At 45.8% G+C, this 18093-nt stretch overlaps 1 protein-coding gene across 2 annotated transcripts in view; it reads right to left on the minus strand.

Moving 5' to 3' along the window:
* Positions 1-18093, minus strand: part of STK26 (serine/threonine kinase 26) — a 208185-nt gene that overhangs the window by 14897 nt on the left and 175195 nt on the right. For both annotated transcript variants that reach the window (XM_063937499.1, XM_063937500.1), the window contains exons 6-7: positions 5844-6029; positions 4578-4720 (exon numbers count right to left, since the gene is read on the minus strand). In XM_063937499.1, coding sequence (XP_063793569.1) covers positions 4578-4720; positions 5844-6029 — 329 coding nt within the window. The remainder of the gene's footprint in view (positions 1-4577; positions 4721-5843; positions 6030-18093) is intronic.

Below are 18093 nucleotides of genomic sequence, written 5' to 3' on the forward strand. Positions count from 1 at the left end.
TCTTCTTGGCCCATCCGGAACCACAAGTATCGTTCTTACTCCTCGTTTTCTTATTATTCTCAGTACCTTTGGTATGAGAGGCAGAGGAGGGAATACATAAACCGACTGGTACACCCACGGTGTCACTAGAGCGCCCACAGCTATTGCCTGAGGGTCCCTTGACCTGGCGCAATATCTAGTTTTTTGTTTAGGCGGGACGCCATCATGTCCACCTGTGGCCTTTCCCAACGGTTTACCAACAGTTGTCAGACTTCTGGATGAAGTCCCCACTCTCCCGGGTGTAGGTCGTGTCTGCTGAGGAAGTCTGCTTCCCAGTTGTCCACTCCCAGAATGAACACTGCTGACAGTGCTAAGACGTGATTTTCCGCCCATCGGAGAATCCTTGTGGCTTCTGCCATCGCCATCCTGCTTCTTGTGCCGCCCTGTCGGTTTACATGGGCGACTGCCGTGATGTTGTCTGATTGGATCAGTACCGGCTGGTTTTGAAGCAGAGGCCTTGCCAAACTTAGGGCATTGTAAATGGCCCTCAGTTCCAGAATATTTATGTGTAGGGACGACTCCTGACTTGACCAAAGTCCTTGGAAATGTCTTCCCTGAGTGACTGCCCCCCAGCCTCGAAGGCTGGCATCCGTGGTTACCAGGACCCAGTCCTGTATGCCGAATCTGCGGCCCTCTTGAATATGAGCACTCTGCAGCCACCACAGTAGAGATACCCTGGTCCTTGGAGACAGGGTTATCAGCCGATGCATCTGAAGATGCGATCCCGACCACTTGTCCAAGAGGTCCCACTGAAAGGTTCTTGCATGGAACCTGCCGAATGGAATTTTGCTTCGTAAGAAGCTACCATTTTTCCCAGGACTCGTGTGCAGTGATGCACAGATACCCGTTTTGGTTTCAGGAGGTCTCTGACTAGAGATGACAGCTCCTTGGCTTTCTCCTGCGGGAGAAACACTTTTTTCTGTTCTGTGTCCAGAACCATCCCAAGGAACAGTAGGCGTGTGGTGGGAACCAGCTGTGACTTTGGAATGTATAGAATCCATCCGTGCTGTTGTAGCACTTCCCGAGATAGTGCTACTCCGACCAACAACTGCTCCTTGGACCTCGCCTTTATAAGGAGATCGTCCAAGTACGGGATAATTAAAACTCCCTGTTTTCGAAGGAGTATCATCATTTCTGCCATTACCTTGGTAAAGACCCTCGGTGCCGTGGACAGTCCAAACGGCAGTGTTTGGAATTGGTAATGGCAATCCTGTACCACAAATCTGAGGTACTCCTGGTGAGGATGGTAAATGGGGACATGTAGGTAAGCATCCTTGATGTCCAGGGATACCATGTAATCCCCCTCCTCCAGGCTTGCAATAACCGCCCTGAGCGATTCCATCTTGAACTTGAATTTTTTTATGTATGTGTTCAAGGACTTCAAATTTAAAATGGGTCTCCCCGAACCTTCCGGTTTCGGTACCACAAACAGTGTGGAATAGTAACCCCGTCCTTGTTGAAGTAGGGGCACCTTGACTATCACCTGCTGGGAATACAGCTTGTGAATTGCCACTAGCCCAGCCTCCCTGCCTGAGGGAGTTGTCGGCAAGGCAGATTTGAGGAAACGGCGGGGGGAGACGCCTCGAATTCCAGCTTGTACCCCTGAGATACTACTTGAAGGATCCGGGGATCCACCTGTGAGCGAGCCCACTGATCGCTGAAAGTTTTGAGGCGACCCCCCACCGTACCTGGCTACGCCTGTGGAGCCCCCGCGTCATGCGGTGAACTCAGAGGAAGCGGGGGAAGAATTTTGATTCTGGGAACTGGCTGACTGGTGCAGCTTTTTCCCTCTTCCCTCGTCTCTGTGCAGAAAGGAAGCGCCTTTTACCCGCTTGCTTTTCTGAAGCCGAAAGGACTGTACCTGATAATACAGTGCTTTCTTAGGCTGTGAGGAAACCTGAGGTAAAAATTTTTTTTTTCTTCCCAGCTGTTGCTGTGGATACGAGGTCCCAGAGACCATCCCCAAACAATTCCTCACCCTTATAAGGCTCTATGTGCCTTTTAAAGTCAGCATCACCTGTCCAGTGTCGGGTCTCTAATACCCTCCTGACAGAATGGACATTGCATTAATTCTGGATGCCAGCCGGCAAAATATCCCTCTGTGCATCCCTCATATAAGACGACGTCTTATGTTCGCAAAATAGTATCCCTGTTTGACAGGGTTACAGACCACGCTGCAGCAGCACTATCTGCAGGTCTCAGTCTAGTACCTGAGTGTGTAAATATAAATACAGACTTCAGGATAGCCTCCTGCTTTTTATCAGCAGGTACCTTCAAAGTGGCCGTAACCTAAGACGGCAGTGCCACCTTTTTTGACAAACGTGTGAGCGCCTTATCCACCCTAGGGGATATCTCCCAGCGTAACTTATCCTCTGGCGGGAAAGGGTATGCCATCAGTAACTTTTTAGAAATTACCAGTTTCTTATCGGGGGAACCCACGCTTTTTCACACTTCATTCACTCATTTGATGGGGGAACAAAACACTGCCTGCTTTTTCTCCCCAAACATAAAACCCTTTTTTAGTGGTACTTGGGTTAATGTCAGAAATGTGTAACATTTTTATTGCCGGGATCATGTAACGGATGTTCCTAGTGGATTGTGTATATGTCTCAACCTCGTCGACACTGGAGTCAGACTCCGTGTCGACATCTGTGTCTGCCATCTGAGGGAGCGGGCGTTTTTGAGCCCCTGATGGCCTTTGAGACGCCTGGGCAGGCGCGGGCTGAGAAGCCGGCTGTCCCATAGCTGTTACGTCATCCAGCCTTTTATGTAAGGAGTTGACACTGTCGGTTTATACCTTCCACCTATCCATCCACTCTGGTGTCGGCCCCACAGGGGGCGACATCACATTTATCGGCATCTGCTCTGCCATCACATAAGCCTCCTCATCAAACGTGTCGACACAGCCGTACCGACACACCGCACACACACAGGGAATGCTCTGACTGAGGACAGGACCCCACACAGCCCTTTGGGGAGACAGAGAGAGAGTATGCCAGCACACACCAGAGCGCTATATAATTTAGGGATTAACACTATATTGAGTGAATTTTTCCCAATAGCTGCTTGTATACACAATATTGCGCCTAAATTTAGTGCCCCCCCTCTCTTTTTAACCCTTTGAGCCTGCAAACTACAGGGGAGAGCCTGGGGAGCTGTCTTCCAGCTGCACTGTGTAGAGAAAATGGCGCCAGTGTGCTGAGGGAGATAGCTCCGCCCCTTTTTCGCAGACTTTTCTCCCGCTTTTTTATGGATTCTGGCAGGGGTATTTATCACATATATAGCCTCTGGGGCTATATATTGTGATATATTTGCCAGCCAAGGTGTTTTTATTGCTGCTCAGGGCGCCCCCCCCCCCAGCGCCCTGCACCCTCAGTGACCGGAGTGTGAAGTGTGCATGAGGAGCAATGGCGCACAGCTGCAGTGCTGTGCGCTACCTTGGTGAAGACTGATGTCTTCTGCCGCCGATTTTCCGGACCTCTTCTTGCTTCTGGCTCTGTAAGGGGGACGGCGGCGCGGCTCCGGGAACGAACACCAAGGCCAGTTCCATGCGGTCGATCCCTCTGGAGCTAATGGTGTCCAGTAGCCTAAGAAGCCCAAGCTAGCTGCAAGCAGGTAGGTTCGCTTCTTCTCCCCTTAGTCCCTCGATGCAGTGAGCCTGTTGCCAGCAGGTCTCACTGTAAAATAAAAAACCTAAAATAAACTTTCTTTCTAGTAGCTCAGGAGAGCCCCTAGTGTGCATCCAGCTCGGCCGGGCACAGAAATCTAACTGAGGCTTGGAGGAGGGTCATAGTGGGAGGAGCCAGTGCACACCAGGTAGTCTAAAAGCTTTCTTTTAGCTGTGCCCAGTCTCCTGCGGAGCCGCTATTCCCCATGGTCCTTTCGGAGTTCCCAGCATCCACTAGGACGTTAGAGAAAAGTATTTTTAAATATTAAATTATGCACATCTGCAGAACAGATCTCCTTGTCAAAAACTGGGTGTCACAGTGGGGCGGGGCGGTCACAGGTGATCTGACCATGCCAGTTAAGTGGTTAAAGGAAAAGTAGATTTTTTATGTGGAGTTTCATTTTAATTGTAATGGCGTGCGTATTACAATAGATTTAAAGAACCCATTTTGAGGATAACCTCCATTTTACAACCAACAGTTCCTTAGACACAGCTTCCTTTCAGGATACACTTGGGCCACTGTTAACATCCAACACTCCGGCAGCCAAATTCAGCAGTGTGATCTGATGCAGTTCTTTGTCCTATTGGGCTAGAACCTGATGATGCACCCTTTCCATCAGGTTAATACCATTTCAGACAGTAACTGGAAGAGCTTACAGCGGCAACAGACAGGGTGATCTCATAGAAAAATGCCTTTGTGCGCAGGATGGAATGGGAGCACAGTATCTACACCACCGGCCCTTAGAAAGCAGATTGCTGGCAAAATAGAGGTCAGCGTTACGGCAGTGAGTGGGTTACTGCTTAAGAGAAGCAACATTCCGTGATTACTGGATGACCAGAATAATCCCCAATACAATGGGCAACCACTCACGTATCTGAATCATCAGAGCCAGAGTCACTGTGCCCTTCAGCTTTCCATCGCTTAAACCTGTCAATCAACTCTGTTAGGTAAGATGTTCTCTTGGCATTTTTCACAATAAACTTGTGCTTGAGAAGTTCTTTGGCTGTAGGTCGCTGATAGAAGAAGAAAAAAAAGAAAAAAAAAGAAACCTAGATTTACTTTTCTATTTATGTGCGCAAACATTTTTATTACACAACACACTCAAGTACTTAGCGCTAACACAAGTTTAGATAAAGTTCACTGTGGATATGAGTGATTTAAAAAAAAAACCCACTAAGTGCTGCCAAACAACTCTGCACTATTAAACGGTTAGTAATAATCCTCTAGATTTACCTGCTACTTACTTTTTATGTGCCAGATCAAACGCTGATAGAACAGCACTAAAAGGGGCGATCTGGGTTCAGACTTATTCCTCATTCCAACTTTACTTTTTAACAGAGCTGCATCTGACTTTGTGGTAACAGTGAACAGTGCATTGTAATTCAGTGGTGGTATAACTTGTCTACAGTCAAAGTTGACATGAGAATGTCAACCGTTTCAAAATGTCACTATGAATCATGTCTACATGATGAAAATGTCTACAAACTGTTCCTGGTGGTCTAATGCAAACCCAGCAAACCAGAGGCTCTCCCACTGCTGTGAAACTATGCATCCCAGCATGCCCTGCCACAGCTTTAGCATTCACTAACCGCCGCACTGTGGCAGGGCATGCTGGAACTTTGGGACTTAGTTTCACAACAGCTGGAGAGCCACAAGCTGGCCAGGCTTGGTTTAGTGGCATCTTACATTCTCCAGGGTCCCTGGTGGTCATGTGGCAGTCGCTTCCAGTGCATACCACCATATACCTAACCCATAACCCTTCCCCACAGTGCCTAACACTAACCCCCCCCCCCCACGAGCAAACTAACCATCAGGATCATGAAACTGTTGACATTTCAGGTGTCAACACTGTGAACCTGTCTACAGTTTAAGGATGTTTACCACATGTCTGCAGAACGTTTCAACCATGTGGTGGTGTTGACATGGTTCTGTCGACCATTCGACCGATTATGTTATAATCCGTGCTTTGTAAACAAAAATTCCAGTTCTGACAGGTTGACTTACTGTGTGCACTTAAGTAAATTGACCAGAAATATAGAAAATTACTGAAGTTGTCTCCTGCCACACATAGCTGAATGATTTGTTGTCACTTTCCAAAACAATTTTTTTTTTAATTCAATGAAGATATCTACTTACAAAAGATGGATCTTTGTTTAAGCAGGCATCAATAAATTCTTTGAATGGTTTGCTAAAATCTCCTGTTAACGTAGGTGGGTTGTTTTTAGGGATGAGAAACAGGACCCTCATTGGATGCATATCAGAGTTTGGTGGTTCACCTTTAGCCAATTCAATTGCAGTTATTCCCAAAGACCAAATGTCAGCCTATAAATACAAAAACAAAATCTACATTAGACAAAATGCCATAACAAAGTATATAATATGTTTAAGCACACGTCACCCATGCAAACATACATAAGAAATGGGAAAATTAAAAAATAAACTGTTCTGCATACTACATGTATGATATAGGAATGTATAACATAACATTATCCTTTTTATTGTTGGGTGCATTTAAGACAGGTATTCAGATGGGATGTAGCTACATCCCGGCAGTTGTGATCCCGGCAGGGGGCCGAGGACTATTCCCAATCGTGGGTGTCCACGTCACCCTTAGAGTGGGAACAGAACCTTTGTTGCGCTGCTGCCCCCCCCCCCCCCTACTGACCGCAGGATATCCTGAACCGCCGGTCACCCTTACCAAATTCAATGGGTGTAGTATGGTTTGCCGGCGGTCGGGGTCCCGGCGATCAGCATACCAGCGCCGTAATCCCGACCGCCATCACACCGACATCTTTTCTCCCTCTTGGGGGTCCACGATCCCCCTGGAGAAAGAATAGATAGGGTTGCGCGCCACCGTGCCCGCAGCGTGGCAAGCGCAGCGAGCCCGCAAGGGGCTCATTTGCGCTCGCTCAGCCAGCAACCTGAAGACCACCCAAATTCAATGACCCTCCCATATACTGACACACACACACACACACACACACACACACACACAAGTAGTGCTACAGTATCAGGTTACCAGGCTCTATAAAATGAGTTAGACGACAAGTTGGCTAAACAGAAATCTGAAACTGTAAACTGGGACACACATCTATGAGACTTGACATCAGATCACTACATAAAGTTGATGACAACTGCATTTATCCAGTTCTAACAACATTTGTCTACTTGCGCTATGGAAGACAGTAGTTTCACAGATCTCCAGTCTTCCCAGAACAGTCCAGACAGAGGCAGATGTTTGTGCCTGTCATGCAGTGTGTGCATTGTCCAGTAGGAATGTATGACCCTTACTTTGCCTTCACAGATCAACTGAAATTATCTGTGTGGGGCATAATTGCATGTTTGGGTTAAGCAGAAAAACGGTCATCAGTTTGTGAAAACAAAGGACAAACTTATGGCATGTACTCGGCATCTGTTTATTGAACATCCTTGATACATTAATGACACATGCACTGCTGCCAAAATGGCTTCCAGCACACAAGATGTCTCTTGTTACATTTCTGCGCGTAGTCTATGGAGGCACAAACAAAAACAGCAACCGCAACTCTGTATAGCACAGAGCTAGCATGCGTGTGTATATATATATATATATATATATATATATATATACACACACACACATACACATATATATACACACACATATATATATATATATATATATATATATATATATATACACACACACTGTAGATGCATACTGATGGGCAGATTCAATGTAAAAGAAAATAATTCAATTTAGAAATCTATATTTCATTAGTGGAACGTCGCAGGATAAACACATGTACTGACAGGGAACGCTAGCTTGCACCCCATAAAAGGTGTGAGCATAAAAAGCAAGATTTACCGCAATGGTGGACGCCTGCGCAGCTACACATCACGTGCGGTTCCAATGTAACTTTGTGACAAATTGAATTGGCCTCTTAAAATTCTTTGAATTAAGGATGTGTAACCACTCACCAGCAACTGTTACTAAATACATTACTTTATCCGTCCAGCTATTATCTGAATATATAGCAATCTGGCAAATCATTGCGCTGAGATAACAGTGCTGCTCTACAGATACAATCACACAGAGCAGAGCTGTGTGTATCCCAGTGCAAGAATGAAAGAATTCTGGCAAAATTAAAAAAAAAAAAAAAAATCCAAGAAGCACCTAGAAAGGAATAGCAATGTACTGTATATTCAGCAAAGCATACCATATGGTATTTACAAGCCATCCCATACAAAGTCCTCAGAAAGTTGTATCCGCCCCTTAAGAACACAGGATTTCACGTTCCTCCTTTTACAATAAATGGTTAGAGGTGACTGGCTGTTTACTTATACTTGCTGAGACCAGTGATCTAAAGTGCTAGAGAGATGTTGGGTTTACATTGGAGAATGCACAACTTATAACACCTCCCTTGGCCTCCGATCTGAGCACTGTATGATGCATTTATATGGCTTTTGTACACAACTGTAGTCCACCCACACTGCTCATGTAGTGCAGGGCCATTCCATGTCAGGTACAGGACATAAAGGAAATTTCTACTTGATAATTAAGCTGAACTCTTTGTATTAAGAGCCTGTGTTATTTTTGTTTAAAATATGCTTAAAAACCAGGAGACCCAGCTGCTGACCAATTGCGCAGTGTGTGAGCTGCGGAGACCGGCGCTGGTCCCCAATCTCCGGTCCCGGCAGCTCTGCACTTAATCAGTGTGGCAACTGTGCTGGATTCGGAAGGATCCCAGCACCATCAGCTAACGGTGGGACCCGGTGGAGGACATGGCAGCAGAACCTGGATTATTCAGTCTGTCAGCCAACACAGCAGAGTTTGCAGCGGGTGTAGGGCAGCGGTGTTGGGTTCCAGTGCTGCCCTACAAGCACAATGGTGGGGTTTCCAGGTCAAAAACTGGCTCTGCAACATGGCACAAATGTGTAAGCAAATACCATATTGGAATCCCAATTTTTGAACAACATGAGTATCTCTGCCTTTCTTCATACTCTGGATCAGGATTTCCCCCAGCACTACAGGAAAACCCCCATTCTTTGGAGTGGGAGAAAGGTCTGGCATAACTTGCGAGCCCGCTATGACCTAAAAGCTTATTATTCCATAAATCTACCATTCTGAAAAAACAAACAAACATATTTTCAAGATGGTATGGAAGTCCACCCCTATACTATATGGAGAATGGGAGGGATTACCACCATAGGACACCTGACTCACTCATAGGATAAACACCCACTCACTTACTCGGAGAAGATTGCTAAGTTTGACTTTCTTCAAGCTTATCCTATTTGCTTTTTTAGATTTCTAAAGTAAATTTGAGAGTTTGGTGAATTAGATTGGGAAAATCCGTTTAGACAAGCTGAGGCCCCTCTTGCAAGAGAACAGTTTCGTATCACTATGTTATACTGTACAACACATTTGACCATAATGCCTCTCAGTCAGGTAAGAGTCAATGGCTGATTTACTTTGCATCCATGTTAACGCAAGATCTTCTCTGAATCTTAAACACCTCGTGCAAACTTTTGTCCGCAAGCATGTATCAAGAATTATTTTATAATATTATACATAGGACACATTTTTCTCCCAATAGGAATTTTCATATTAGTCTTGTATCAACAGATAGATGTCCAAAATGCAATAGAGTACTGGCAGACTTATATCAAATGTTGTGGGACTGCCCAACAACAAAAGGATTTTAGAGGAGAGTAAAATGTGATGCAGAAAGAACCCTAATTAACTATATTCTTCTGTACCCAGAGTGGGCTATATGTGGGTGTGCCCCAAGGACGTAACTGCTAACAAAGAGTGGCAAAAAAATTATTAGCAATAAGCTCTGCAGCTAAGAAACCCATTCTACAGAACTGGGTGACTTCTGGTCCTCCCATGTTTTATTCATATAAATTACATAATATCTTTAGAATGGACTGGGTGAAGACCATGTTCGAAAAGGAGAAGCGTGTGGGGGGCCTTTTTTGACGTCTTGGAGAGCTATATTATCGACCTGCCTCTACCAATGAGGATTCATAAAAGCCTACACTTGACCTTTTGGTATGGTCTTAGAATCCTGGAATTTGTTTGTCAACCGACGGGTTATCTTGACTTTTATATTCTTTTATTTTTTATTCTTTTTTTTTTCTTGATTGGCACAGGACATGGGCGCTGACAAACTAATACACTGCTGTAACTATACGTATATTATTGTATGCTGTTATATATGAAATATTTTAAACAAAGACATTGTTCAACTTTTTTTATTTTTTTTATTCTGACTACGTGTTATTGACCAATGAAAAGTTTTATTGTTTTGATAAGCAATGTAATAATTTTAACAACACAATCACACAGTATGTAAAAATGTGAACTCTATATTACACAACTGATCCATGGCTTCAATAAAAAATGGTTTCAAACATAAAAAATAAAAATAAAAAAAAGACTGCGAGCTATAATTTGCTCACAAGTAGCAACATTTTTTTTAAGTTCAAGATGGCATCATTGCGCCACCCTTTGTGGTTCTTTAAGTGCCAGCATGCCTGCTGGGACCCGTAGGTGGTCTGTAAAAGGAGATTTATGGTAGACTTACCATAGTTCAATCTCTTTCTGCGAGGTACACTGGATTCCACAGAGAATACATCGGGGTGTAGAGTTGGATCTTGATCCGAGGCACCAACAGACTAAAGTTTTGACTGTTCCCAGGATGCACTGCACCGCCTCCTTTATAACCCCACCTCCGGGAACTGGAGCTCAGTTTCGTTAACCAGTCCAATGCAGTAGTAGGTAAAAGAGACAGCAGGTGTTAGTCACATAGAACCACATTCTCACGACAGGAGAAGTGACCAGCGGTTAATGCCATACAAACCCAAACAAGCTAAGTGCGTCAGGGTGGGTGCCCTGTGGAATCCAGTGTAGCTCGCAGAAAGATTTAACTACGGTAAGTCCACCATAAATCTCCTTTCCTGCAGCAATTCTTCATGGGAGGGGACGTACCGTAGTGGGCACAAGAACCTGGCATCCAAAGGAAGCATCCTGGGAGGCGGAAGTATCAAAGGTATAGAACCTAATGAACGTGTTCACTGAGGACCATGTAGCCGCCTTCCACAATTGTTCAGCGGACGAGTAGAATGGGCTTTGATAGCAGCAGGAGCTGGGAGTACAGGCTGCGCTTAAGCTTGTGCAATCACCATTCTAATCCATCTGGCCAAGGTTTGCTTATTCGCAGGCCAGCCACGTTTGTGAAAACCAAAAAAGTACAAAAAGGCTATCTGACCTCCTGATAGAGGCAGGCCTTTCCACATCAATACGGAGAGCCCGTACCACATCCAAAGACCGCCCTTTCGAGGACAAACCAGAAGAGTTTAAAAGCCGGAACCACAATCTCTTGGTTAAGGTGGAAAGATGACACCACCTTAGGGAGATACCCGGGGCGAGTTCGAACAACTGCCCGGTCCTGGTGAAAAAAAATCAGAAAGGGTGGACGACAGGACAAAGCGCTTAAGTCCGACACGCTCCTAGCAGAGGCAATAGCCAACAGAAAAACAACCTTAAGTGTAAGGCATTTAAGAGCCACAGACTCAAGAGGTTCAAATGGAGACTCTTTTAGGGCATTCAAAACAGACAAATCCCATGGAGCCACAGGAGGGACATAGGGAGGTTGAATCCGTAAAACACCCTGAATGAAGGTATGAACGTCAGGAATAGACGCAATTTTCATCTGAAACCACACCGACAAGGCAGCTATATGAACCTTGAGGGAGGCCAGACGAAGGCCTAAGTCCAGGCCTTGTTGCAAAAAAGCCAAAAGTATGGAAGTTCTGAAAGTGTACGCATCATAATTCTTACCAGCACACCAGATGAAATAAGAATTGCAAACCCTGTAATAAATCAGAGCTGAAGCCGGTTTACGGGCTTTTAACAGTTTGGATGACCGCCTCAGAGAATCCTTTGGCTCTCAGGAGTGAAGCTTCAAGAGCCACGCCGTCAAAGCCAGTCTGGCCAGGTCCGGGTAGAAACAAGGACCCTGAACGAGGAGGTCTGGGCATTGAGGAAGTAGAAGAGGACGCTCGATCGACAGACCCTGCAGGTCTGAGAACAAATGCCGCCTGGGCCACGTTGGAGCAACTAGAAGTAGTATTCCTCCTTCTTGCTTGAACTTCCGTAGTACTCTGGGCAGGAGTGACACTGGGGGTGGAACACGTATGGCAGCTGAAAGACCCATGGAATTACCAGTGCGTCCACGAACGCTGCTTGAGGGTCTCTTGTCCTTGATCTGAAGACCGGAACGTTGTGATTGTGTCGAGACGCCATCAGGTCTACATCGGAGAGGCCCCACTTGTTCACCAGGAGTTGAAAGACTTCCGGATGAAGACTCCACTCTCCGGCGTGTACGTCCTGACGACTGAGGAAATACGCTTCCCAGTTGAGGACTGCAGGAATGAACAGTGCCAATATTGCTGGCAGATGGCGTTCCACCCAACAAAGGATTTTTGACACTTCCATCATTGCAATGCGGCTTCGAGTGCCGCCTTGATGATGATTTATGTATGCCACCGTAGTGGCGTTGTCTGACTGTACTTTACCAGAGGCAAGTCATTGAACATTACTCACTAAAAGCCATTACTCACTACTTATTCTTCTAGATCTATCTGCTGCCTTTGACACTGTTGACCACTCTCTCTCATACAAACACTACAATCCCTAGGTCTTAAAGACACAGCCCTTTCTTGGTTCTTATCCTACTTATGTAATCGCTCCTTCAGCGTTCGCTTCCCTGAATCTTCCTCCTCTTCGCTACCTCTTTCAGTTGGAGTATCGCAAGGCTCAGTCTTGGGTCCTCTGCTTTTCTCGATCTATACCTCATCTCTTGGTAAGCTAATCAGCTATTTTGGATTTCAGTATCATCTGTACGTAGATGATACTCAAATCTACCTCCCCTCCCCTGATTTGTCCCCATCTGTACTGGGCCGTGTCACTGAATGCCAATCTGCCATTTCATCTTGATGACATCTCGCCACCTCAAACGTAATATTTCAAAGACAGAGTTAATTATATTTCCACCGGCTAATAGTAGGTACCAATCTGATAACTCTATCACTGTTGAAAACTCGACAATCTACCCTACCCCACAAGCTCGCTGCCTAGGTGTCATCCTCGACTTTGATCTGTCCTTTGTTCCCCACATTTAATCTGTCTCAAAATCATGTTACATGCATCTAAAAAACAAATCCAAAATACGACCATACCTTACACAAGACACTGTTAAAACTGTAATCCATGCTCTCATTATCTCCCGCATTGATTATTGCAATAGTCTCCTAACTAGTCTTCCCAAAACGAGACTCTCACCACTACAATCCATTCTGAATGCAGCTGCGAGGCTAATCTTCCTCGCTAGACATTCATCGTCTGCAAATACACTGTCAGTCCCTCCATTGGTTACCTGTATTCTACCGTATTCAATATAAAATACTTTTACTCACACACAAGACCATTAACCAAACTACACCAACGTACATCACTTCGCTTATCTCAAAATATTTCCCAACCCGACCTCTTCACAAGATCAGCGTCTCTCATCCACACTCATTTCTCGCTCCCACTCATGATTGCAGGACTTTCATCAGGCTGCACCCACGCTGTGGAATGTCCTACCACGTACAGTAAGACACTCCTCTAGTCGCCAAATCTTCAAGCGTTCCCTGAAAACTCACCTCTTCAGGCAAGCGTATCAAATTCCAGAACCGCCCACATAACTTTCATAAACCTTCCTATCAAACTGCATTCACTCTGCACAGTCCACACATATCCTCACGTCTTCTCATCCTTCCTCTCGACCCTGGTTCATCATTGCTGTATGACCTTATCATACAGCCCACCAAGAACCTTTGCAATCTGGTGGACAACTATGCAATAGATAGGCATGGATACACAAGGATAGGTGCTATTTCCCTATAGATTGTAAGCTTGCAAGCAGAGCCTTCCTACCTCTATGACTGTTTGTCATTACCCAGTTTTGTTATATAATTGTTATTTCCAATTGTAAAGCGCAACGGAATTTGCTGCGCTATATAAAACTGTTAATAAATGAAAAATAATTGAACATTGCCCAAAATTCCAGAATGTTTATCGGGAGGAGAGGTCTCTGCTTTCTGAAAAATTCCAACCCTGGGCTGACCAGTTTGGGGCAAGTTAATGTGATGACAGGGGAACATCAAACCGAGTGCCCATCTGCCGTGGCATTATCATCCCTGCTGGTTCAGCCTGGTGCTGGTTAATGAAAAATAGAGTGAACTCCACACCACTTTCCCCCTTATTTTCCACCAGATCAGGCTCAAAAAGGACCACATTTTACAACCATTAAGGATTAAAAATACCTTGTCCCCAACCATCAGCCACAATTATATCAATAGTTTTCCCACCCTCTTTCAAAATTGTCATTAATATATTTCCCATCACATAATAAATCGCCCTTTACACAGCCAAAATGATAGTCTTTCAGCAGATGCTGATTGGAAGTCTGCTGAAAGATTGGACGAGCGTGTATGCCTGGATTGGATGTAGAATCGGTGAGCAGGTCTTCAGTAGGATTTTATATGCAGAGATCTGGAGTCTGGATGACTGAAAAAGTTTGTACCCAGCTTTAGAAGCTAACTGGTCAGTGCAGGAATTGACAAATCCCAGGCACCAGAATTACCATGGCAACTACATTTTTAGTCGTGGCAAACAGATTTTAAAGGGACAGACACTAATGAAAACTTGAAAATAAACCAAACTGTCAAAAACAATACAAGACCAAAAAAACAAAACTGTTACAAAGTGCTCCTATTGACAAGTTACAGGAGTGGATGGGATCCAGTTGGTGCAACACAGTGGTCTGGCCCCTGAAGTTTTCATTTGGCTTCTAGATAAAAATTGGTCGACCATTGGGTTAGGGTTAGTGTGTAGTGCATGGCCATGACCCATCATCGATGATCAGACGGTCAGGCATGATCATCACACACTATCCAACAGTGTATGACCACGATATCAGATAGGTTTAAACTTTTACATAAAGGAGGACATTCAATTGTTTTCCTCCGCAGATGTTGCTAGTTCTGCTCATAGCCTTCTTTGTGAAAAGTTCATGGTTTGGGCGCCCTAACAAGACTATAGACTGTTTAGCCACTATACGTGGATACACCCCATCTATTTTGGCGTGACAATCGCTATAATTAACTGGGGCCCAGAACAATTGAACTGCTCAATCAGATGCCCATTAATTACAGTGACTTCCAAAACAATTTAATTCCCCCCGTGTGTTGGTCTGACCGTTTATCTGACAGTGTATGCCCATCATTACTGCTTAAAATAAGATTTTAAACCTACCGGTAAATCTTTCTCGTAGTCCGTAGAGGATGCTGGGACTCCGTAAGGACCATGGGGATAGACGGGCTCCGCAGGGGACATGGGCACTTTAAGAAAGACTTTAGGCTCTGGGTGTGCACTGGCTCCTCCCTCTATGCCCCTCCTCCAGACCTCAGTTAGAGAAACTGTGCCCAGAGGAGACGGACAGTACAAGGAAAGGATTTTAGGTAATCCAAGGGCAAGATTCATACCAGCCACACCAATCACACCGTATAACTTGTGATATACTATCTAGTTAACAGTATGAAAAAACAAACATAGCCTCTGTCTACCACCGATGAAACTATAACATAACCCTTATGTACGCAATAACTAAATACAAGCCTTGCAGAAGTAGCCCGCACTTGGGACGGGCGCCCAGCATCCTCTACGGCAGGGCTGGCCAAACCAGTCTTTGAGATCTACCAACAGTTCACATTTCCAGACAGCCTAGCTGGTGCACAGGTGTAGTCATTACTAATTAAGATGTGCTGCATTCATTCCTAACTGACAATTCTACAGATCTCCAGGAGGCCTGGAAAACATGAACTGTTGGTAGATCTCGAGGACCGGTTTGGCCAGCCCTGCTCTACGGACTACGAGAAAAAGATTTACCGGTAGGTTTAAAATCTTATTTTCTCTAACGTCCTAGAGGATGCTGGGACTCCGTAAGGACCATGGGGATTATACCAAAGCTCCCAAACGGGCGGGAGAGTGCGGATGACTCTGCAGCACCGATTGAGCAAACAGAAGGTCCACCTCAGCCAGGGTATCAAACTTATAGAACTTTGCAAAGGTGTTTGAACCCGACCAAGTAGCAGCTCGGCACAGCTGTAGTGCCGAGACCCCTCGGGCAGCCGCCCAAGAAGAGCCCACCTTCCTAGTGGAATGGGCCTTAACCGATTTTGGTAACGGCAATCCTGCCGTAGAATGCGCCTGCTGAGTCGTGTTACAGATCCAGCGAGCAATAGTCTGCTTTGAAGCAGGGCTGCCAACCTTGTTGGCTGCATACAGGACAAACAGTGCCTCTGTTTTTCTGATCCTAGCCGTTCTGGCTACGTAAATCTTCAAAGCCCTGACCACATCAAGGGACTCTGAATCCTCCAAGTCACGTGTAGCCACAGGCACGACAATAGCCTGGTTCATATGAAAGGATGAGACCACTTTAGGTAGAAATTGAGGACGAGTCCGCATTCCGCCCTATCCATATGAAAAACCAGATAGGGGCTTTTATGTGATAAAGCCGCTAATTCCGAAACTCGCCTAGCCGAAGCTAAGGCTAACAACATGACCACCTTCCAAGTGAGATATTTTAACTCCACCGTTTTCAGTGGTTCAAACCAATGTGACTTAAGGAAACTTAACACCACGTTAAGGTCCCAAGGCGCCACCGGAGGTACAAAAGGAGGCTGACTATGCAGTACTCCCTTCACAAACGTCTGTACTTCAGGAAGAGAGGCCAATTCCTTCTGAAAGAAAATGGATAGGGCCGAAATCTGAACCTTAATGGAGCCTAATTTTAGGCCCAAATTCACTCCAGTTTGTAGGAAGTGAAGGAGACGGCCCAGCTGGAATTCTTCCGTAGGAGCATTCCTGGCCTCACACCAAGAAACATATTTTCGCCATATTCGGTGATAATGTTTTGATGTCACACCCTTCCTAGCCTTTATTAGTGTAGGAATGACCTCATCCGGAATACCTTTTTCCGCTAGGATCCGGCGTTCAACCGCCATGCCGTCAAACGCAGCCGCGGTAAGTCCTGGAACAGACAGGGCCCCTGTTGCAGCAGGTCCTGTCTTAGAGGAAGAGGCCACGGATCTTCTGTGAGCAACTCCTGCAGCTCCGGCTACCAGGTCCTTCGTGGCCAATCTGGAACAATGAGGATTGTTCTCACTCCTCTTTGTCTTATTATTCTCAACACCTTGGGTATGAGAGGAAGAGGAGGAAATACATAGACCAACCGGTACACCCACGGTGTCACCAGGGCGTCCACAGCTACCGCCTGAGGATCTCTTGACCTGGTGCAATACCTTTTTAGCTTTTTGTTGAGACGGGACGCCATCATGTCTATTTGGGGCAGTCCCCACCGACTTGCGATCTGCTCAAAGACTTCTTGATGAAGCCCCCACTGTCCCGGATGCAGATCGTGCCACTGCGGTGACATTGTCTGACTGAATCAGAACTGGTTTGTCGCGAAGTAATGCCTCCGCTTGACGTAGGGGGTTGTATATGGCCCTCAACTCCAGGACATTGATGTGGAGACAAGTCTCTAGACTTGACCAAAGACCTTGGAAATTTCTTCCCTGTGTGACTGCTCCCCAACCTCGGAGGCTTGCGTCCGTGGTCACCAGGATCCAGTCCTGAATGCCGAACCTGCGGCCCTCTAGGAGGTGAGCACTCTGCAGCCACCACAGGAGAGATACCCTGGCTCTGGGGGACAGGGTGATCCGCCGATGCATATGTAGATGTGACCCGGACCACTTGTCCAGCAGGTCCCATTGGAAGGTTCTCGCATGGATTCAAATTGTAAAGCGCAACGGAATTTGCTGCGCTATATAAGAAACTGTTAATAAATAAATAAACCTGCCGAAGGGAATGGCTTCGTATGATGCCACCATTTTCCCCAGGACTCGAGTGCAGTGATGCACTGACACCTGTTTTGGCTTCAATAGGTTCCGGACCAGAGTCATGAGTTCCTGAGCTTTTTCCGTCGGAAGAAAGACCCTTTTCTGGTCTGTGTCCAGAATCAAGCCCAAGAAGGTCAGACGCGTCGTAGGAACCAGCTGCGACTTCGGGATATTGAGAATCCAGCCGTGTTGCTGTAACACCTTCAATGAAAGTGACACGCTGTCCAGTAACTTCTCCCGAGATCTCGCTATTATGAGGAGATCGTCCAAGTATGGGATAATTGTGACACCTCGCTTGCGCAGGAGCACTATCATTTCCGCCAGTACCTTGGTGAAAATCCTCGGGGCCGTGGAAAGCCCAAACAGCAACGTCTGAAATTGGTAATGACAA

Source organism: Pseudophryne corroboree, chromosome 8 (genome assembly GCF_028390025.1).
Source record: "Pseudophryne corroboree isolate aPseCor3 chromosome 8, aPseCor3.hap2, whole genome shotgun sequence".
Classification (NCBI taxonomy): Eukaryota; Metazoa; Chordata; class Amphibia; order Anura; family Myobatrachidae; genus Pseudophryne; species Pseudophryne corroboree.